The sequence below is a fragment of the Serinus canaria genome, chromosome 1A (assembly GCF_022539315.1).
Source record: "Serinus canaria isolate serCan28SL12 chromosome 1A, serCan2020, whole genome shotgun sequence".
Classification (NCBI taxonomy): domain Eukaryota; kingdom Metazoa; phylum Chordata; class Aves; order Passeriformes; family Fringillidae; genus Serinus; species Serinus canaria.
The window spans coordinates 38,538,175-38,562,628 of NC_066314.1; the positions used below are offsets into that span (position 1 = coordinate 38,538,175).

Sequence of the window (24,454 nt, forward strand, 5' to 3'; positions counted from 1 at the left end):
TGCAAGTTCTGCACTCTGTGCACCCAGAGCTCTCATGTGAAATTCAGAGCTTTGAGTGGGAAAGCAGCTCAGCACTACATTTTAGGTGTTGTTTTGAAAATCTTAAGCATATGCGGTTTTGTGTTTTTAATTTTCATCTTTACCTGCATGCAAGCCATATCTCCCCTCACCCTCCTCATCCCTCCTAGACAGAAAACAGAATCAGTGTACCTTTGGTCTAGTCAAGCCTGGATATTCTGGGGAAAATCAGCTTTTCTGTTTTATCTTAGTCATTGAAGGTTGAAAATAGGACTTATAGTCATTGTAATTTTTAATCATGGAGTTCTTCCAGTACTGCCTAACTGCTTCATACTCCTTGGACTGTATTCTCTATTTCAGAAAGTGTTGCTGATCAGAAATATTTATATAAAAGGTAATTTAAAATTATTTTTATGACAATACTAACATTAACACTAACACTTAGATTGAGGGTTAATGGAATTTATCATAGGTCTGTGAAAAAGACAATTTTCTGGATAAAAAAAAAAATTGTGAAATCCGTGGTTATTTTTGTTATTAAGTTCAAAAGAAACATCACTAAGAATGTCAGTGCCTGAAGTCCTTCAGTCCCATTCAAAGAATATACATTTAAATTTGAAAGTTTTGTAATAACAGTCCTTTTGCCTGTGATGGCTCTGGTGTAGTCATCTGGGAAACAGTGGAAGAGGCATATGAAAGAAATGGGAATAGCATTGGATAAAACAGCATATTTTACTCTTGTAGAGACAAATAATAGTTAGCAATTTCAGGAATCTGGGCAGCTCAGGGACATGGATTGCTTAAAAATCAAAGTTCAACAACAGTCTTCATAAAAATTACATCAGGTTTGCAATTTAAATCCCCAACAGCAGAAATGCAACATAGAAGCCAAAATTCCACAAGGAATTTACCATGGACTCTTTCCTCTAGCATGCCTAAATACTGAAGAACTTACCATAAATTTTGCTTTTGCATGAAATATTTTGCTTTCGTGGCCTTGATTTGTTAGGTGACATAATGTAGAAGAGTTGGTTTGTTTTAGCTGGTTTGTTTGGTTCTGGTTTTAGTTTGACTTTAGATGGTTTGGTTTTCGTTTGTTTTTAAATTAAGGAATCTTTAAATTATCTATCTGGTTTTGTTTCTCACATTTTCAAAGCCCAAGATATGTTCAGAAGAAGAATTAAGATCTGGGGAAAAAAAAAAAGAATGAAATACAGACTGTCCTGAACTGTAAGACCTCCTCAAGGAACCAAATGATAACATCAGTAATAACTGAAACTAGAATCACATTTTCACCCCAGAGGATCTCTAACCCATTTTCACAAGGATTGAGTCAGACTGTGATTTCAGCACTTTCCAGAAGTATGTAAAAAGTGGCTTCTGTCTGCAGAGACAGATGTTCTAGTGTTTTTCTAAGTCCTCATCATTTATCTCCCAGCACACCAAACCCTCATCGCCAGAGACAGCAATAAACAGAAGGACATGAATTCCCAGCTTCTTGGTGGGCAGAGAGGTGATTGAACACAGACTTTTTTTTTCCAAGCAATAATTTAATTATTTAGAATTTTTTTACAAAAGTTTTAATATATTTCAAAACCACTGTGATATATTTAATATTCTAAGACTGGATATTAAACTGGAATAGTAACTATATCTACTTATGTGCCTTAGAAAATGGTGGTTACTGATACTATTTCCATCACCTTTCATGAAATCAGAAAAGTTTATTTTGGCTTGAATTTAACTTTGCACACCACTCTGCACTCCAAACTGTGACTACCTTTAATTTTGGATGTAAGTGCTGTAAGTGAAACTTATTCATACAAGACTAGTAGTGTTTTGAGACAGATACAGTCTAAAAGCTGGACAAAAGGTGGTACAGAACCATAGCAAAGTAATTTAACATATATAGTAATTCTTTAGCTACAGTTTAACTTTGTGCTTAGAAGAGGTCTCTAAAAGAAATTTGGATTACCAAAGTCTTGTGTACTAGGATAATCAAAACATTTAATATACAGGAGATGATAATCTGCTAATCTGTTTTCAAGATACTTGTATCTTCAAACATGCATAGCTTACACTAGAAGATGCAGCTGTGTGGAAAAAAAAATATTTTTGAACAAGATAAAGGCTTCAGATAAGATTTTTCAATTGCAGAAGTACCAGGCCATGTTTCATAGTTTGTTCTTTGCTAGATATATGCATAGAGACATACATATGACTTTCAATAAAGTCTACAGCTACAAGGGCAATTGCTACGCACATCACTTGACATTACTTCAGAATTCATTGTAGAATGTGAATTTCAGGAACATCAAGTTTTGCTAAAATAAAAAAGTCCTTTGACAGAAAATCAATCAGTTCAGAAATCTGCTATAATGGTATTTGTAAGGGAAGCTTAAATTAATAGTGTGCAGTTGGGAGAACCAGCAATTCCTTCTTTACCTTCTTAGATATGTGTATGAGGTGTGATGAGTTTAATTAATGAAGTATGTTCCACAGATATTCATTAGAAGCATTTCTTCAGGGGACATTCCATCAGTAGGATGCTAGCTAAAATAAGAATTTAATGCACTTCTTGTTCCCATTAAGTTCATTTGTACCCCCTACACCTCTAAAATAACATTTCTAGAAAGACACATCTTCAAAATTAATACCACTGTTTACTGTTCCAGTGCAAATTCCTTTGCTTAATACTTACACCTTCACATTAAACACATTAGGGACAGAGTGGAAAAATGGTTAGTATTGCTCTTCAACACCACAAGAAACGTTAGGCATCACCAGACACCTTAGGTTTCTTTGTTCAGTGTTACTGTGTACAACTAGCCTGTTACACATACTTAAGTATTTCAGCTGGCCTGGCCTCCAGCGTTTTCTCCCCTTTAGGGAAAAGGGAGGTGTTCCAGCTCCAAAACAGATTGCTATCACCACCCAGAGGCTGGCTGCATGCAGTTTCTGTAGGGCTTCTCCTAATTAGAAAAGCATTGATGGCAGCATTGGTGATCCAAAGAAGGCAAATAGTATGAAGGGTTACTCCTTGGGAGTGCATAATGTACCTCTAGGAATTTGAATTGGGATTAATAAGAGATACCTTTTGTTAAGGTGCACAGCTCTGGTAGACAATCACTGCCCTGCACTCAGTCACGCAGTGGGATTGTGAACATCAGTCTAAGGCTGTGTGTGATGATTTCTGAGCAGGAGCACACACAAAAAATTGATCGTGATTCTGTAAAAATTATAAATCAGAATTGTTCTTTTAAGTCAAAATTAGCCGACCCATTATAAAGGTAGGAAATATAAAATATAATTCTGGGGATATTTTTAAAATGCTCAGATCAACTATGTGTGACCTGACTGGGAGGTTGTGCTCTTCAGGCATATTTGTACAATGCATGCACTACTGAGCATCCAGCAGCAATATCTGATTTCAGAGCTGTCATGGTGTCAACAGTGTTTACAGTTGATCTGCAATCTCTTTATTTTCCTTTATTTATTTTAAAACTTTGACTACTGAACTCTGTTGACAGCAAAAGTTCTGTCAAAGTGATGAAAGTGTGAGCAAAATAATAAAATTGTTAAATTTGAGAACAAGTACATTTTCTTTTTTTTTTAATGTATTTTTAATTTTCTTGCTTTGTTGGCATGCTGTAGCAGTAGGGAACTTTGCTAAATAAAATGTCCACTTAGTCCTTCAGGTGCTTGAGTATTTTTGGGTTTTGTCTTCTTTTTAAGAAATAAGTCTCTGATTCTTTAACTTGAGCATTTTTGGAAATCCCATTATGCTACTTAGTACTTACTTATTTTATGCTATTGTGACACAGATAGGGAGGAGAGTGAGGTGAGGTATTTCACACAGCACTGGACCAGGGGGAACTCTGTGAGATAATTATATAGGCCTCAGAAACAGAAGCAGCAACCAGTCTTTACGCTGAAAGACCATTAGGGATTTTCAAGATGACCTAAAACTTCTGATGAACTTGAACTCCAGCCCTCATGCATTCTGAGCCAGGATAATACACTGATTTCATGTATTAAACCTACTGTAGTGGGTAAACAGTCTGTTTCTTCTCATCCCTTATTCCTTTAGCTGTAATGTGATAAATTGTTATCTTCTTCTATAAGAACGTAACACTAATACAACAACAATCAGGAAACAGGTTCCTAAATTAATAATGAATACAAAACGCATTATAGAGTTCCTCTTTGCTAGATAACATTCTTATAGAGTGATTACAGGAAGAATATCCTGAGTAACCTGTAATGGATAGGCATATTAAAGCAGTAAAAGAATTCTGGAAGTGATAAAATAACATTTGAAGCTGGTGTATGTCTAGCTGACTTGCGCATTATAATACTCTGAATCACGCACACTGAAACTTAAGAAGGATTTCTAAATATACGCCATAGTGAGCAAAACAGAAGACCCACTAGAGATGATAGAGACCTTCTGGAAAGCAGAATGAACTTTTTTTTTTTTTTTGCTGGCACAAACAGTATGCCTCATTTTATGGTAAGTTTCTCAAAGCAAGAATGCCTTTCAAAATAAATACTTGAGGAGTACTCTGGCTACGTGTCTCGCAGACCTGTAAGTTACAAATACTTTGAGGTGACGATCTCCTTTTCCAGTCTCTCTGCCGCCTACGGTCGCTGCCAAGCGCTGACGGGTCCGGACAACCGGCCCCGGCCCCGACCCGCTCGGAGTAGCCGCGGCCGGAGCGGGTCAGCGACCCTCGGCATCCGGCTGCAGCCGCTTCCCGGCTGGAAGCTCGGAGGGGCGGTGTTCCCCGGGGGCAGGGCCGGGGCGCGGGCGGGGCAGTTCGGCCCGGCCCGGCCCGCCGCGGGGGCAGTCCTGCCGTGCCCCGCCGGCCCCCGGGAGCTGCCGCTGTTCCGTCCCGTACCGTCCAAGGGCGTTTTGGAGCCTTAGAGAAACCAGTGTGTCCCCTCTCCCTTGAAGGCCGTGGAAAATGGGTTTCCTGGGCAAGCTGGCGGCGCTGCCAAAACTCAGCGGTGCGGCGGCGGGCCGGGGCGGTGGTGCCTGGCGGCGGCCGGGCCGGCGCTGTGCGGGTGTCCCGCTGCCGATCCCGGCCCGGGCCGCGGCCGCTCCCCGCCCGCCGCCCGGCGGCCGCGCCGCCTCCTCCCGGGCGCTGGGCAAGTACGAGGAATTTTTTCGGTCCTGCCTGGCGGAGCCCGAGAAAGTCTGGGGGGAAGTTGCCGAGCAGATCCAGTGGTACAAGCCCTGGGTCCGGACCCTGGAGAGGGGCAGCCTGGGGAGCGCCTCCTGGTGAGTGGCCGAGTGCCCGGTGCCGTGCGGAGCCGGGGCGCGGCCGGGGGCTCAGCTCGGCTGTAGCGGGGAGAGCGGGCTGCCTGCCCAGGGGCTGCGGGTGTGCTGGGCTCCTCGTCATGTGCTCACCGCAGAACTATCCCAGCATCTTTCTGGGGTTGTCGGTGTGCCGTCGTTGTTGGCAGAGATGGCTGCGGAGCTTGAGGAAGTTAAATGATTACACTTGGTTAAAGTTAATTATTAAAAGCAGCACGAGTGAGCGTGTTGGGTTGAGGGCATGTAAGCGTGCATTCTGATAGGTGTGACAGGTATGGTGAATGATGTGGGTGAGTGTGCCTGGTGCTCCCCATCCCACCCTTTTTGGGTCTGAATTGGCAACAGGCTGCCGTGAACATGGGAAATCCGGCTTCAGATGCCAGGGAAATCAGGCATATGGACATGAAGGTGTATAAAAACCGTGGCTTTGGGGCTGTTTAATCTCAGATAGTGTCTAAGTAGGTTATAATTTAGATGTTGTGGTTAAGGTAATGTTTGGCAAAGGCGTTGGTGTTGTAATATATATCTTCATCAATTAATGGCAAACTATCCTAAGACAAAATATAGTATCCTTCTTATAAATCACTAGATAGGATTTTCAATACTTTCTCAAAGATAATGTTAAAATTTTGTGTGGCCAAGAGGCATGTTTGCCTCTTTTTAAGTAAGTTTACATCATGCTCTTGGGTCTTTTCTCAAGAAGCTGATGCGAAATATAAAAGGCATTGTAGGATAAGGGTCATCTTTGATTGGTACATCAGTGTTCTTTGCCCTTTTTGTATTTTTCTGGTTTGTTTTAGATTAAAAATACTAATAATGCTAAAAATATTGTTAAAAATATTAATCATTCTCAAATCGGTGCAAATTAAAAGATAAAGAGCCAGTGGAGTGGAGCTGGGTTTCTTATTGGTGTCTGATATCATTGCTTGATGCCTCTAGTAGTAAAAATGTATATGTCTTCAGCTAAATTATCAGTAACACCCAGCCATGATGGGCTGTGTAAGAGTGGATAGATAGGATCCTTGATTCTTTGATCTCAAGGTCGTGGCACTATTCAGAAAGTCCAGGTAGGGTTGCCTGCATAATCAAGGTCTAGACAAGAGTGTAGAGAACGTGTCCTATGAGGAGCTGCTGAGGGAGCTGGGGTTGTTTAGCCTGGAGAAAAGGAAGCTCAGGGAGACCTTATTACTCTCTATAACTATATGTAAAAGGAGATTGTAGCCAGGTGGGGGTCAGCCTCTTCTCCCAAGTAACAAGAGAAAGGACCTTAAGAGGGAATGCAACCTTCAAGTTGCACCAGGGGAGGTTTAGATATTATGAATATTGGATATTAGGAATATTGTATATCAGGAAGAACTTGCTCACTGAAAATGTTCTCAAGCAGTAGAACAGGCTGCCCTCAGAAGTGAAGGAGCTACTGAACTTGGAGGTATTTAAAAGTTGTGTAGATGTGGCACTTATGGACAAGGTGTAGTGGTGGACTTGGCAGTGCTGTGTTTAATGGATGGACTTAATTATCTTAATGTCTTTTCCAACCTAATTGGTTCTGTGATCCTGTGATTAAAGATTGGTAAAGCTCATTGCAGCGTTCCCAAACAGTATAATGAAATCAGTACAGTGGTTACTTTTGAAGGACTAAGGAATGAGAATATTATGCATGCAAATGAACATAGTTTTGCTATCAGATTCTGTCAAACAAGTGTGGTTTGATTTGCTGAGCAGGATAAGCTTGTTTGTTTAAAGTAACAGTTAGGCATTTGTAAAGCATTACTTCTCAGGTGGAAGTTATTTTGCCTTATGAGAGGGAAAAATGGATGTTTCATTGTCTGAAGTCAGACTTCCAAGCTCTTTTCTAGCCTCACTTTCTAACTTGCATCTTTTCTCCTCTGTGGATGCAGAAACTAAAATTATCATGTTAAGGTGGGCAAATATCTGAAGGGAGGTTTTACAGAACACAGAGGAGACTCTTTTCAGTGATGTTCATTGACAGGACCAGAAGCAATGAGCACAAACTAAAGCAGTCATGTTCCCTTTTTTAATGTTAGGGTGACTGAGCACTGGCACAGAGCTGGTTGTGGAACCTCCATCCTTGGAGATATTGAAATGTCATCTGGACATGGTTCTGGTCTACTGTCTCCAGGCTGACCTTGTAGAAGCCTAGAAGATAAGTGGGGTAATGTGCATGTCTCAAACACCCATAGCCAGATAGCTGTGGAGCCACCCAAGGATTGTTGGTAATAATAATACTGAGAAAGAACAGGCTGTGGCTGGAGAAGAGGGCCCTGCAGAGGTAGGGCAGCACTTTTCTGGGATAAATGTCCTTGCTTCTGGAGATAAGCAAAACACAGTACAGGGTAGGAAGAAGGCTGAGAAATGGGCATGGACTGTAGAGGTATCGGGACCACTGAGGACTGCTGAAGCCCTCTCACCCATTTTCAGAAAGGTCTAGAAGAATGGATCATGCATGCTAACTAATTTGCATAGAAAACAAGAAACTTATCTATGGAGTGGTACCCCCACAAAGCTCAGGTGCCTGTGTGCCTTAGGTCTCTAGATAGATCATCCAGCTGATGAGCTGGATCAACACTGGAGCCAGGACTGGTGATCTCCTTTTCTTTCTTTCAAATGAAAAAAGAGAAAAGTTTTCTTTCTCTCTTCCCCTCTTTATTTCATCTCTCTCTTTAACCTTGAACCCTACCTTTATCCAAAACCCACTGCCATGTTCTTATACTAGGGTATCTGGGACTAGCTTATGCAGATTTCTGTACAAAACGTGTGGAATTTACTAGTAAAACTTTGTAAGTTTTTACAGGCCCACTGACTTTTGTAATTCTCTTTGACCATGAGGATTTTTGAATCTTAGGTTCTGCCTTCCCCTTAAGGGTGGGATGCCACAGACCTGTCTGAGCAGGTGCCCACCAGAGATCCCTTCCAACCTCAAGCCAGTTTGTGATTCTGTGGCATTATACAAAGATGCAAGTCTGAAAACTCGATATCAGGCTGTAATTGTTTGTATGCCAGGTACCTTTTGTTCTGTGGATAATAAAAACTTCAAGCAATTCAAATTTGTATAAACAAATGTCTTAATGTGCAACATGCAGTTTTATTTCTTTTTTTAAGTTGACTTTAAATGATAACAGGCTGTACATGATAGAGCATTGAACTTTAATGCCTCTGAAACCCCAAATGGTTAGCAGCAGTCAGGGTGCTCAGCAGGGTGACAGATTGGCAAGTTCTTTGAATATAAGAGAGGGAGGACATAGAAGAGGGTCTTTCAGAGGATAGGCTGAAGAGAAAACAGACAGTGGAACTCAGATGAGAAAGAAGCCAGGTGTCCAAGCAAAAACATAGATTACTGGCTTAACAGGGTAAAAATGGAGCTCTGGGTCAGAGGTTTACCTTGGAAGCTCTTTATGGGGACCTGAAACATAGTATTAAAAAGTTCATGTATGTGTGTCTTGAGTTAGAATTTGTTTCTTCTTTTGGAGAGATTTTATTAGATCGATTGGAAATACTATTTGTTTTCAATACCTTTGCTTTTGGTTGCAAAACCTGAGATGTGCAGAAGCAGATGCTTTTAATATATTTTCCAGTGTAATCTACTTCTAATGACGAAGTTGAAGGAGGCTGTTACTGTATTTAGAATGTAGGCATTTGGCAGTTCTTCCTCTCTAAATACTGTAAGAGCATGAAAGAAACTTACACCATGCCCCAGTGTATTTTCTTCTCTCTCTGCCACTGGAAATACCAGTATTGTGTCAGTGGAATGCAAAATGATTTCCAGAAGATAAGTGATCAGTGTCACCCTCCCCTGACTCGTTTTTTTGAAGTGGTAATCCCAAGTACTGTTCTAAACTGCATCAGTGGCTGATACAGCACAAAACATCTGGTTTGGCCTACATGAAAAATAACAAGAGCTATGAAGCATGGTTGCTCAAGAAAAGGATGAACGAATTGAAATTCTTTGATCTAAAAGCCAAAAGGGAGACCTAGGTTTTAAATCATATAGAATTTGGTGAAGAAGTTGAAGGAAAAACTTCCTTGAGTTGGCTTTGAACCGTCAAAACCGTCTTCAGTTGCAACATGGGAAACATAGTCTTTAGATGTTAGAGAGAAAAATCTTTTTAATGCTGAAGTTGGTAAAACACTTGAACAGAGTAAGTTGGTGAAACACTTGAACAGATTATTTTGGAATCTTGTGGAATGCCAGTTAAAAGGATTAAAACAAGTATTTATTTAGGAATGTGGAAACAGTTTTCTCTAACATGTGCAGGCAGAGGGCAATTTTGCAACATATGTTTTTCCTCTGATACTAAGACATACATGCAATACATAATCCCCTTTGAATTTTGGAAATGTTGCCCAGATTGCTGTGCAAATGTTGCTTACACTTTTAAAACTGTGTCAGGGTCAATTTACATTATAATATCTCAAATTATCTGATATTGTCTAATGTTTTATTCAGCTTCTACTCTCAGTTAATGTAAAAAAGTGCATGTCTGCTTTTCTGATCCTCTCAGAACCTCTTTCCTTCTCAACAGGATAACAAAGCTCTCATCACACCTTCCAGATAGTCTTGGTTTTTCAATAAACCTACAGTTTGATTAAACCTACAATTATATCTCTTTCATACCCTTGTTTCTAAGTGATTGCTAAAAATTCATGTTGATGTTGCCATGTATCTTTAGAAGAACCAAAGCTCTCATGTCTGCTCATGTTTTGACCATTTTAAGTGAATATGCATAGCCCAGGTGATGTGTTCCCTTGTTAATGTCATCCTACAGTGATTTGGTAGAAAAATCTGAATCTTACATAACTTTTATGACAGTAATACAGAGTTTCTCTGTATTATGTGAAACAATTCCAGATCCTTTATTGTTCATATTGTTTTCCTTTTTGGGGAGGGATTTTGTAGGCTTTTGTACAGGATGGTTTGTGACTTTGATGGTCCCCCACTTTCTCCTTATTAATGGCATTGTAAAAGAGTTGCAGTAAGATAACTGCATCCTAAATATCCTGACTGGTTTTAATTTCATAATTGCTGTTTTTAGACAATGAAGACTATGTTTTAGACAATAAAGACTATGCCATAGTATCTGTGTATGGATATAAAAGTAATATATAAAATATTCTGATTTAGAGCAGTCCTTTACTAAACATGAGAAGTGAAGAAGGAAATACTTTTTTTAACTAGTAGTAGGTTACTTTAGGCCATCTGTTGTTTCTAATTGCATTATAATAATGTGTTGCCACTGTACAGTTGTCCCCATAGAACCTTTTGGAAACTCTCAACTGTGTGCTTTTTGTATATTGCTATCTTTCCTGCAAAGATACACATGCAGATAGAAAAACAAACAAAAAGGGCACGATTTAGTGTGAACTCTAACTTTTAGGTGCTATGTCATCTTCCAGTAAATAGAATTGTCTTTGTATCTGGTACCTTCTGTATTTTTGTACTTTGAGGATTATGCTGCGCTTGAATTTTCTTTTTCTATGTAAAATGACTAGAAAACTGTAACCTAAGTTTGTGAAATGTTTTCTTCTTTAATTGGAAGATAACCGTTCTCTGTAAATGTCTAACTATTGAAGAGGCTATGACTCATATCAACTTACAGAAAATTTTGAGTCACTGATACGAAGGAGTGTTGTCAAATGCATTATAATATATGATCTTATAACTTGGGATCCCTTTCATTTAGCTACAGATGCTTGAATGTTTAACTGTGATTACCAAGAGATGAATAAGACTATTTTGACTCCCAAACCTGTTCTCTTTGATAAGGGTATTTGTGTGTGCCAGTACAAAGTAAGATAATAGCATCTTTTTATAATGTCAAATTAATTTATGTGAATTTATGCTTTTTCTTTGATACCATACATATAAAATCAGAGTGATTAATGCAAATTAAGTTAAATCAAGACCAGGTTTAGTGGATTCTTAGTTAAGTCAGTTAAGATACAGTTAAGATACGTCTCTATTTTTACTAATAGTCATATTTAGCTTGTTGAGTCAATCATGAGGTTACAGAATAAAAAATAACTTCCTGAAGTGAGTATAATGTTTTGAGAGATGTTTTAACTGAATGCTCTCATTCCTTAAAAGAAAACTACCAAATGATCCAAAAAAAAAAAAAAAAACCCAAAAAAACCAAAAACCAAAGTTGTCTTAGTTTGGAAGGCTAGCTATTACATACTTCATACTTCTTTTGTAGGTTTGTAGGTGGAGAGCTGAATATCTGTTACAACGCTGTGGATCGTCATGTTGAGAATGGACGAGGAGACCAAATTGCCATTATTTATGACAGTCCTGTAACAAATACCAAAGACAGAATAACATATAAAGAACTTTTGGAACAGGTATGTCTCAGAATCACCTTGTTAATGAGAAGGGGCAATGAATATTGTACAGTAGGTAAATACCAGAGAGGTAGAAATTATCTACCTCACTAGTTTACCTCTTTTGCTGTGCTCAGTATTGATTTATAAGTTTTACTACCTCTGCCAAAATATACTGCATCCAGTAGGTTTTGAAATTTGTCTATTTCCTCTTTTTCTTCTGCAGTTTAATAATTTTTTTCCCTGATTGGTTAAATTTTTAACTTGTCTGCATTTGATTTCATTTTCTTTTCCCCTAACAGATCTTAATTAAAAGGTTAATCATAGGGTTAGTTAAGTCTCTCGACAGTTGCTGTGATGAGTAAAAGTACAGTTCCATAGAAATGAAATGTGTACCTTGGCTGCTGCTGCACACACCTGAGCGTATGCCTAAATGAAATTTAACTGGGAGAACTCCGAAGAAAGCTGTGCCACCTGTCCCTGTGTAGGCTGTCATGAGGGTGCTGGTGGCCCTTCTGTCTGGAAGGTGTGTGGATTTTGACTTCCCTGTTGGCTGAGGTAGCTTACTCCTGATGAGATTGTGAATATCCAGTTCTGCATCAGCCCATTCAGATTTACTCTGTCCTCACCGTGGGTTGGTGCCACCATGTTTGCAGTTGTGTTTGCAGTCTGCCCCACTGAAAGTTCTTGGCTCTCAGGGCTGACTGCTGGAGGTTTGCCCTCATGCTGCTACTCTTGTGTAGCTGTCTTTTTTCTTCCAGTTACTTGTAGCAGTTGAGCTTAAAATTGAGAACAAAGAAACGTTGGAGTTGGACTGGTATTCTTCCTTAATGTGTTTCAATGTGCAAGATGGATTACTTTGAATGTAACACACTCACTGTATTTAAGATATGCATGTAGTGTCTGGAGTAATGTGAACCTTGTGGTTTAAAATGTGAAATGAGGTCAGAATACAGTAGTTCCATTTGTGAGGGGTTTATTCCACTCTTGCAAGAAAAGAGAAGTCATACAGCTACAAAGAACTTATAAACCTGTTATGCATTCTACCTTTTTAGGAAAATATAGAAAGCATGTATTCCTTATCAGTTTTCTATTTATTTGGACACAAGTCAAAAAAACAACATGAAATATGGTATGCTGGAGCTAGAACAACTAGCTTTGGTGTTTTAAGGAGTCAGAAGACTTTGAAAGGATCCAGCTCCTTACCTATTTTTATTTTAACTAATATATATAAGTAGAATTTAAATTTTCTATATAAAATTTTTGAGTTGTTTGCCTTCAATAATTACGGTATATACACAATATGTATGCAAATAGATGTATATATATGAAATCAATCTCTATATACATTGCATATAATACTTGGTTAACTTTAATGCAGAAATACAACTCTTTAATGTAAATTATTTTAAGTGAACTTGCTTGGTAGAGATTTCCTCTGAAAAGAAGGAAGGCCTTTAAAAGTGGCCTTTTTTCTGCTTTTTAACCTTGATATTATATTAAGTCTTCTACGTTTTTGTCACTGTAAGTGTGTTAATAGTCTGAAGACATGGCACATTTGTGCAAAGTGAGAAAATTTTGCTAGTTGACATACACATCCTTTCATTTACATTTCTTCTTGCAGAGCATTGCCAAACCAAGTGGAAGAACTGGTTTAAGTTTTCTGGGGTATGTAGCAGTACTCACTCAGAAGTTCATTATAATCTTGCTGGAGGCTGAGTCCTATCTAAATACTATTTCTGAATTCTCTGCAGTTTGCTCTTAATCAAAAGCAAATAAATGTGAAAGGCAATATTTGATATTAATAGCTTGTCTCTTGAAGCTTTCTGCTCCAGTTTAGTACAGTAAGTTTAATTTGGTTTATCTGCTAGCTACTGGACTACTGAAAACAAAAGGAACAAAGAGATCTGCTGAAAATGGGAGGGACCTAGGCTGTAGTATTTTTTTCATGGATCTCTCCTAGACCTTATAGGTCTAGGAGAGTTTAGTTTGCATTGATGGATTCTATGCTTGTGTGTCCCACTCACTGCTCAACCCAGGAGCATTTTGAATGGGATTTCTGGTTTTGCATCTTTCTTTTGGCGTGGACCAGAACTGCTTTTGGTAACTGCTAGGAGTTCAGAACTGAATGCCTTAGAAACCTTAGGTCCTAATACAGCTGTAGTATTTGGTTGCTGTGTAAAAAGTAAAACCGTGCTCACTGGGACCATGTGTTTGATAGAAATGCAGTTTATGCTCTGGTCTTCCAAGCTGAAAGCCTGCTTTAATTTTTTTATTATATCACTTGGTCTCAAGTGATTTTATTAATGAAATGTCAAATATATTAAAGTGAGTGAGCAGTCTTAAACTTGGAGAAAAGTGGAGAAATAGCATGTTAGTTTTTTTAATGATAAAGTATGCTACACTGTATTAATGTAAATCATAAATGACAGCACATTGTAACAAAGTAGAAGGTTTCATGGCTTTTAACAATTTAATGAAAGTCCAGTACTTAACTTTTCCACCCTCCCCCTTTTTTTTTAGAAAGAGTGATTGCTTGGATTGAGGGCTACCCCATCAATCTGAAGGGCAATGTAAACCTGCTTTAAAATGTTCCCCTGTCTTCCAAATAGTTACAGATAGAGACAGTGTTTTATTGTATAGTCCAAATGTTCCCTGTCTGTCAGAAGGATGAGGAAAAGGGCACAAGGAAAACTCATAGATAGCCATGTATTTTTTTGGATTGTTGTTTTCAGTGACATTACAGTCTAGTGTGGGGAAGTCAGGTGCAGACAAGTGATTACTGGGTTTGCACAGGTGACATGTAGTTCCTGTCTGCAGTATGCTGTACACACGTTCTGCTTTAAATGCAATTTAGCTATGATAGATTTCAATAAATTATGTAAGTACATGCAGATCTCTTTGCTGTCTCCCTCCTATACCCAGGAACCAGTTATATAGCTTGTTTACAGGCACTGGGAGTCTTCTATTTAAAAATTACTAATTGTGATCATTAAATAATGTCTTTTTCCTTCAGCAGGTGAACGTTGCCTTTTTCATAACTATTAATAATAATTTATGAAATAATAATAATAATAATAATTATAATTATACTTGTCAATTGTGTTTGACTACTTATTGCCCACACTTACAGTGACAATAAAAATACTCATTAAATGTTATTTTCATTGCCTCTGGCCTTTTTGTCAGCACTCTGCTTGAGAGTCACTAGCAGAGAAGATAATGATTAGCTTTTTTGTTTCTTTGGGAGAAAAGGGTGATGTTAGCTCTGTGTTTGAAGATTTTAATGTTTTCACACTAGGAATTTCAGAAAAGTAATTTACCTTTGGAAGTAGAATTGTTATCTTTATTTACAATTACTTTCACTATACCTAGAAATGACTGTAAATGCTGGGGATATGGCAATAAATTCTAGCTTTTAACATGTTCAGTCTTTGGTTTTTGTAGAGTTTTGATAGTGTATATCAGTTTTATAATAATTTATATTAAGGTAATAATAAGTCTAGCATTAAAGATATTTTGTCTTGAAAATCAGTAATATTTAAGATATCTGTTACATGCAAACCATATAGATACCTAAGTTTGTGTGAGTTTTCAGCTTGGTGTGATGATGACTTTACCCTACAAACATGTTTTTTCTTGTGGTTGAAAATAACAGCACAGATTTATGCAATGCTTACAGAAAATGGAATTTACACAGTATCTTCTGATGCAAGAGTTGCCTGCTTGGGGCTTCTGTTTCTATTTTCTTAAATCCTTGGGGAGAATGTCGAAACGTGCTCTTTGATTGTGGATGAGCTGTGAATTTAATGCAAAGACAGAGCAGATGCTCCTGGAAGATCTGGATGTTACTGTCTCAGGTTACTGAAAGTCTGAGCATGTATTTCCACTGAAGAGAGAAATAGTGAGGTTGGAGGTGGATATATAAGAGCAATATGGGAGCAGAGGTGCAGGAAATAATGTCATTAGGCAGAGAGGTACAACAGTAGAAAAGAGCCCTTAAAGCCAGTAGTGGGCCTTTGATATGCACAGGGTGATGATGCATGATGCTTCTTCACTTGGGTACATACATCACCGTAGCTGATTTAGTGTTGGTTATTTTTAGATGTCCTTACTGCATACAAAGCAGTTTATGTCCTTTTCAATATATTTATGAGGATTCTAGGACTGAATGTAGTCGCTCTTTAAAAAGAGAAAACTCAAATTTTTAAATAGTATAAAAGAAAGCATTTCGTTCAGAAGATGCCACATTGCCATGCTACAACAAGTAGGTTGGGACAACTTCACAGGGCTCGTCACGGGCTCCCATGCTCACTATAATCCAACTTACTATGTGGTAAATACTAATGAAATATTCAGTACTAGTTTTGTGACCAAATATTGTATACTGTCAAAGTAATAAATATGTTCTCATGGTGTTACAGGGGCATTGCTGCTGATCAGTCCATTGCATTTCATGAGTTCCAGTCCTCTGCTGCTGTACATAGTCTCTCTCAGGTTTCTGCGTAGCAAAAATGAAAATCTGACAATAAAAGCAAAAATTGATTTTAAACCTAGATATTTAAACCTAGATAACACTCTGAATTTGTGTTTCCCTTTGGTTCAGAGTATACTGTCTCTTGTCAGATTGAAAAGTGCAGTATGACGCTGCAGTAAAGAAAACACTACTACATATTGATTTGTGTTTCAAAGTTAGCTAGTTAGGACTGAACTTACATTATGAAATGACCTGTTTGCATTCATTCTTTAGAGCTAAAATTGAGAAATACAAACTGTTACCTGAATAAATTAATGGCTGGTAGACTCTAATTTAAAAATTTTCTAGACATTGCTATTGATTTTTTTTGGCTGTACTGACTGCAATAATTGGTCTCCTTCCATTTTTATTTTACAAAAGAAAAATACAAGAAAGAAATTGTCTTAAATTTGCTGAACCTTGATTACATTACATCAGCTTTCTTTATCATACTGGCTTGTCTCTTTGATGTCGTGCATTGTTGACTGTATGAAAGTTTTTTTAATAGGGCAGGAGCAGGTCTGGAGGAACTTTAAATATGAATGTTTTGTCAGTACAGGTCTCCAAGTTAGCTGATGTCATGATCAAACATGGTGTGAAGAAAGGAGATCGTGTGGTCATCTACATGCCCATGATTCCACAGACAGTGTACTGTATGCTGGCTTGTGCGAGGATAGGAGCCATCCACAGCCTGATTTTTGGTGGATTTGCATCTAAAGAGCTTTCAGTTCGCATTGATCATGCAAAGGTAAAAACCTGTTTGAAGCAACAAACACCATTGCATTAGTTACTGCTATTAGTCAATGTCAAAAACCTGTTCTTAGGATTTTTTCCCAGACAGGTTAACGTTTCTCTTTGTGCGGATCACACAGTTTGTTTATAATACCTATTGTTGCAATATGAGCAAAGGAATATATGCTGAGGTTGATACTTGTATAGCAGACACCAAGTGAGCAATTTTGACCTCTTCTACAAAAGCAGGAGTTTAACACACTATTGTTTCTATAGAATGTACTTTCTTCTCATGTTTGTCAATCTTTTTCTACTAAACATCTCCTTAATATTGGCTTTTGGTTCAGCATTTTCATCAAGTGTATGAGGAAAATTCTGCCAACCCTAAGTGATTTCACTGGCTTGTCTGATGTTTAGGCATACTAGGTAGTTCATTTTTTCAGCTGTGTTATGATTTAGGAATGGTATTCCCCAATTTATTGTTCTCATTGAAGCATTCCAAGCCTTATGTTGCTTGCTCCCTCCCCCCTCTCCCTCTTTCTCCCTGTAGTGGGATGAAGAGGAAAATTGGAGGCCTAAAAGGTAAAGATCAGGTTGAGGTAAGAACGATATGCTAGAAACAGCAATGAAATAAATGAACAGTAACAACAACAATATACATTAGCAGAGTGCACAAGAGAGGCAAATGATTCACGCCATGCTGAACCCACACTACTCCACCAGACCCTCCAGGAAGGACCCATCCCTCTTGACAGCTATGGAAACAGTTGCCCTAAATAAGTGACTCTGCTGATTACATAATTTATAGAGATGAATTATTATATAGAGATGAATGTTATGTAATGTTATATATTACATAATTAATAGAGATGAATGTTTTAAAGGCTCCTGTGTTCGGCATAAGTTGAGCTTGTTTAAGAAGTTTTACGATGTCTGTGTTACTGATATGAAAATAGTAGCTGACTATTCTTAGTACCTTATAGAGGCATATTAGTAGCTTGTGTATGCGTTGGTTGCAAACCAGCAAACAATGGAATGGCCTATTCTTGTTTTCCATTAGTGAACAAGGTAAAATCTTTTGTCACCTTGATCAGTCACCTGAAGCATTCAGACTCTCTGTTGTAGCCGTGTTATAATTGAATAATGGTGCTTAGATGTATAAACCAGAGCAAGATTTTGTGGATGGTTCAAGTCTCCAGGATTTGTGGAACTTTCACATAGATTTCTGTGTGCAGGAGTGCTTTTCAGATAAGTATCTGTAAATAGAGAGTTGAATATATTTCCCCTCTCTCCTTGATGCTTTAACCAAGATGTTGATAAAATGGCCAAAATAATTTGTTGGAATGATGAAAAAAGGCTAACAACAGCTCTCTAGTTTTCCCTGTCTTTCTTTCCACTTACCCATTTTTTTAACAAGCTATAAAATAATGTAGAAGAAAAAATTATAAATTTTAAAAATGGAGGTTGCCACAAATGCAAATCATCTAGCATGTTTACTTTTAGAGTATTTTGCAATTATTGACTAATTAATCCAAATGGTTTTTCCCCAGGGGATAAAAGGGAGAGAGCATAATAATCATAATCCTTGCTTCATGCATTAAAATGAAAAGAAAGGAAGTTTCTTTTCATTTTAATGAAATGTCACATAGCAACTCTTTTGAAGGGTTAGCTATGTAATTATTAACTGCAAACCATGAACTAAGTCCTAATTTACATTGCCTTTTGGTTTCTTTAAAAGGAAGTATTATGGATGATTTTTGGTCCATCTGATGTATTATTAAAATGTGAATAAGGGGAGGCATATCCTCAATCTGAGTTTCAAAACATGCTCTGATTTTCAGGGTGATAAATCTTTCATGATAAGTGAATTGCATGCTCTTGAGGCTACCTGTAAGTACCTGTGATAGACAGTAAAAATGCTGAATAAACAAAGCAGTTGCACAATAACCTAACCTTTTTATTAGGCTTTTATATGAATTAGTTTAGATGCTGCAGTACAGGACCTGATGTGGGTAAAATTAATTAGAAAGCCTTAAAGATGTGCAGTGGAAAGCTGGCTGTAAGATGCTCTGGTAGAAGAAAGATCAAACTTCATACTCTGTTGGAAAGTCTGAGTGAAAGAAATAACAAGCACTTTCTAGTGACTATGAAAAGGTACACTTGGCCAGCTTAGCTTAATTTATCTTGAATTTTAAATAGGTCTGGGAATGCTGCAAAGTCCTGAAGCTGGTAATTTCTACTTGTGTCAGGTGTTGGCAGTTACAGGCATTCTGCAGTGAATTGTGACGAGCATGAAAACAGGATTTTTTGTCATCTTTCCTTTTACTTTAGTCTGGGAATATGTAATTTGTAATGTTAAAGCAATAGGTAGGTTCATAAAATCATGGAACAGTTAAAAGGGACCTTTAAAGGTCATCTAGTCTGACTGCCCTGCAATGAGCAGGGCATGTTCAGATAGATCAGGTTGCTCAGAGCCCTGTCAAACCTGACAATGAATGTTCCCACGGGTGGAGCGTGTATCATCTCTTTGAGCAACCTGTGCCAGTATTTCACCACCCTCATTGCAAAAAATGTCATCCTTATATCTAGTTTAAATATACCCTCTTATAGTTTAGTACCATTACATCTTTGCCCATTGCAGCAGACATTGCTTAAATCCAGCTTTTCATCCACCAGTATCCCAAGTCCTTCTTGGCAGGGCTACTCTCAATCCCTTCATTCCCCAGACTGCATTGATTTTTGGAGGGCTTGGCCTGGCACAGGTGCAGGACCTTGCACTTGTGCTCTGTTGAAGCTCATTAAGTTGTAACTCCTTGAGCTTGTCCATGTCCCTCTGGATGGCATCCCCTCCTTCAGGAGTGTCGGCTGCATCACTTGAGGAGTATTAGAGAGCATAGAAGAATTTGTAGAAGGAGTCTTTACAACAGAATAAAAATGTTGGTCTTGTACCAACAGCTTTTACTATTGGGCCTTGCTTTATCTCATTTCTACTTCATAATGTTGCTGGTTTTTTTTTTCTATAGCTCACGATCTATGTCATTTCTCCTCCAGCAGACCCTTGAACTCTCCCTGTCTTTTCTTCAAACTTGTTATATTTCTATCTAATCTTAACATATATGACTACATGGAGCCACAGAAGAGATGGGAAATGGTGGATGAAAGCAATATGGGAGCAGAGGTGCAGGAGAAATAATGTCATTAGGCAGAGAGAAGAAAAGAGCAGTTAACCCAGTAGTGGGCCTTTGATTTGCCTGGAGTGCTCCATGTTGCTTCTTCACTTTGGTAGTACATCACCTTAACTAATTTAGTAGTAGGTTTTTTTAGATGTCCTTACTACATACAAGGCAGTTGATGAGCACAGGTGGGATCATCTACAAATTACTATAAAGCTAGTGAGAGTAAGAGTCTTTCATCTTAACACTTGAATAGGACTGTGTATCTTATTTATTACAGTCTGTCTTCAGGGTGGCCTCCCAAAGAATTTGCAGCTTAACTGCATTGTATTGAATCCTCTTCTATTAAATCAGTGCATTCCAAAAAGGAAAATCAATGAATGCTGAAATTTTAAAGCTCATCCAGAATCTTTAGTTTGAATACATGCCAGTTAGGGAGCTTTCCTGAATGACAGATTTGGACAGGAAACGTTTTATTATTGCACAAGAAAACTATTAAATCTTTGCTTTCTCTGCTGAATTTAATTTAGCCTTAATTATGACATTGTGGTTTATGCCTACTTAATGGGATTTATGCTACAATTAGTAAACTAACATGATCAAACTGAGTGCCATGTGATAAATACATTTCTAAAACTTCAAAACAGCAGAGATTAAAGACTCATTCTTTTCCAAGTAAAATTTTTTCTAACACATAATTTCTTTGGTGCTACCTTTTCTCTCTTGAAAAACAAAAAATAAAAATACTGATCTTTGGACCGAAGTCAAAATAGCTTCTATGCAGATTTCTTCACTTAGGCAGTCTTACATAAAAGCTGTGGTTAATTTATTGAAAAAGGTGTGAAATCTACATTTGGAAGCAGATATTAGTCTAAAAAGTCCCAGATCTATACAAATCTGGTTTTTAGTAATTTTGCATCCTCAGTCCTTCAGCCATCTCATGAAAAACTCTAGCCTTAGAGTCCTCATGTGACTTATGACTTTCGCTTATTCTCTTCCTGTATTTCTAATTTCCTGCTGCCTTTTGTTTGCCTTATTTTCCCTCTTTCTTCTCTTTTCCATCCTGTGACTTTCATTGCAGGCTGTGAAAAAGCCAGCAAAGTTCTTCACCTAGTGTTGAAATGTGAAATTGGAAGCATTAGGTAGAAGGCAAAACTGTACAGGTAACTGTTGATATCACTGCACCACTCTTCCTTAGTGGAGGAGCTGAGATGGACAGGGGTTTCTCTTTGTGTTCATTAATATTTATGCAACTAATAAGAAGTTAATACTGTTGGTTTCTTACTCAAATATGTTTGAAAATAGTGAAGTGTCAGAAAGTATTAATGTTCTTCCAAACAAAAAGCAGATGCATGGAAAGCGAGGTCACACAAGCTTGATTTACTCTAGAAAACTGATCTAACCCCTGTGTCTAATTATGTCAAGATAAATTGTATATGTTGAATTTAATTGAAACTATTATTGGGTTGTGTCTCTAAAGTACATTGCAAATGTACATATTAACTCTTCTTTTTTCAGCCCAAACTTATTGTAACAGCAAGTTTTGGAGTAGAACCAACAAGGAAAGTGGAATACATATCTCTGCTAGAAGCAGCACTGGCAAGGGTACAGAGCAAACCTGATAAAGTTCTCATTTACCAGCGACCTAATTTGGTGGGTGTACAGTAGTACTGCTTTTATGTTAACCCTCACTTATTTGTGTAGTGCATGTGTCTTTACTTTTCTGCAAGAAATATTTTACTGAATCTATCGTAGTTTGTTTTTTAATATTAAGGGTGAGCATTATATTCATAAGATTTAAATACAAAATAGAACTAATGCAGTAGAGAGATTACAGAAAATTGAATAGTACTGTATGAAAAATTTCAATAGTGCATGTTTTTTGAATGAATTACATTTATTCCATGTGATTTTTCTTTTGACAATTTTCTTATTTTTCAATGGGCAGGGCCATGTTCCTCTAACCAAAGGTCGTGATCTTGACTGGGAAGAAGAGCTTGCAAAAGCCCAGTGTTCAAAATGTGTCTCTGTTCCCTCAGACCATCCACTTTACATTCTGTATACATCTGGAACAACAGGTTTGCCCAAGGTAAAGGACTATCAGTAGTCTAAGTGTCTGTGACCAACTGTTTGCAGTTCCCCATGAAAACATATTTAATTGAAAAGGTTGAAAATGTTTGCCAGAGCACAATGTTGTAAATGATACACATTCTACAAATGGTTTAATCTCATTTATTCACATTACACTATTTTAAAGGCAATGTCTAGGAATAAATAATTTTTTAAAATTTAAATAGCAGTAATATAAAGATACATTTTCTTCAATTGTTTCTACAAAATAAACTTTTGAGATTAGCAGAATGTCTTATTCAGTACTATCTTCTGTGTTTTAACTTTCTTAGATAAGCATAGTATAGTTACTTAATGACAAGACCAGTTAATATATCACTTGTGTGATTGCATTTATTGCTGACTAATCTTGTTCATTATTTACATATTAGCTAATTTTCTTGTAGATAAGATGTGCTGAATGACATTACAGACTAAATGAAGTAAAGCATGTTCTTGTGTTACTGTACAGTTCTGAGAACATGATACCCTGAAAACAGAAGTTTAGATTAACTGAAAATTAGGAAAGAGTATTCTTTGAAAATGTTTATTTTGAATATAAATTAGTTTTAGCAATGTATTTTTAAAGGATTATATTTTAAAAGTTAATTCTCTGAGTGTTTGCCTGATACTTAAAATGCTCTTTTACAATGTGGAAGACAAGCTGAATATAATTTCAAGCAATAGTCTTACCACCACTGATTCAGACAGTATCACACATCCTGGAGAGAACAGTTCTACTACTTAAAAATTATTTAATGGTGTTGCCTAAGTTGCCTAAAGTTCACAATCTCTTAGGATGTAAGGGAAAACAAACATCAGTTTTGCTGAGAAAAATGTCTTCTGCTTTTGCCTTCAATGTTGGCCCTTGAAAACAACATATATATCCTAAGTCATACAGTTGTGTTGTCAAAAAAAACCAAGATAAGATCCTTTGTTACAACAGATATTTTCCTCAAATGGGTATCAATAAAGTATCTCAGAGGTAATAGGTGTGAGAAGTTTGCTTCACTGTGTTGTCTCTGCAGAGAAAAACAAAGATACCTTGAATCAATCACCCTTACAAGAGAGAGATTTTCAACTAACAGTAAGCTATAATAAGTAACTCTCAGTGAATAAAATGGCTTTTTCATTTATTTAAGTAACTTAATTTAAATGGTCATGCAGGTAAACCTCATGATTTTTTTTAGGATTTGCTTATGACCATCCTAAACAACTTCTGTTGATCTCAGAACAGGGGCTAAGTTAGAAGCTGAGTTGAACAAAGGCAATCTCCTGTCTGAAATTGGTGAAGTGTTTGTAAACCATTCTCTGCCTTAGCAATCTCCATTTTAATGAGTTAATGTGTCTCTGCAGTCCCTCATTTCTTGGATGAGGTCTGAAAGTGCCTATTTCATTCTATTAAGTACCTCGTGAGAATATACCATGCCTAGCACAGACAGCTGCATTGTAATGTCTGCACACTGCATATTTGTTTGGTCCAGTGGGTTTCATCTGAATTTTAGTTCAGGACACCAGGATGTAGTTTACTTAATTCTTTCTTCTAGGAATAATGTTCTAGAAGGTGATGGAATAGATATTGACCATACTCAAATTGCAAAATATGTGCAAAAGTTTCCTGTTAATGATGTTCCAGAGCTGGATTTTGGTTTACCAAGGTGCATGATGCTGTGGATGATCTCTCATTCTAATTTTCAAATCCCTCTTGTAGCTCAAGACTACAAGAGGGGTGGTATTCATTTAACATTCATGTGTGCGCTTCAGGCTAGATAGTAAACTTTCAACAATATACACTGACATCTTTAAAAAGAGTCAGGGCAAAAAGGGACATTTCAGGGGGTAATTCACCCCAGTTTTTTCAGGGGTCATCTACTTTGCAGGTGTGAAGATGATACAGATAAAGTAGTCAATGAGTTTAAAATATGCCTAGCATTGGGATGGTACAGTTTAAGTGAGGTAAATACTTAAACTCTTATTTTTTGTAATTATATATTGACTGAGTATTTGTATATCTAACTTTTATGAGAGAATTTTAGCTTTGTTAGTTATCTTGTGAATGTTTGTTTTTTCATATGTTTGGTTTTTGTTTTCCAAAATTACTTCTTTAGTGGAGGTGTTCATATGTTCTTGTTGGAATAGATCCTTTTCATGAGTAAGAAGTATTGAAGTTGGACAACTTTAATTTCCTTGCTGCTAAATCTTTAACATTTAATTGAACACAGCAATATGATTGTATCCTTCAAATCTTGA

The 24,454-nt window shown here is 37.4% G+C and overlaps 1 protein-coding gene across 1 annotated transcript in view; it reads left to right on the forward strand.

Moving 5' to 3' along the window:
• The first annotated feature begins 4,864 nt into the window (after positions 1-4,864).
• The window catches only part of ACSS3 (acyl-CoA synthetase short chain family member 3), a 64,701-nt gene continuing 45,111 nt past the window's right edge, over positions 4,865-24,454 (forward strand). Inside the window, exons 1-5 of the mRNA XM_050988016.1 lie at positions 4,865-5,302; positions 11,551-11,695; positions 16,750-16,938; positions 21,614-21,748; positions 22,044-22,184. Of these exons, the coding sequence (XP_050843973.1) occupies positions 4,986-5,302; positions 11,551-11,695; positions 16,750-16,938; positions 21,614-21,748; positions 22,044-22,184 (927 nt within the window). The 5' untranslated portion in view covers positions 4,865-4,985. The remainder of the gene's footprint in view (positions 5,303-11,550; positions 11,696-16,749; positions 16,939-21,613; positions 21,749-22,043; positions 22,185-24,454) is intronic.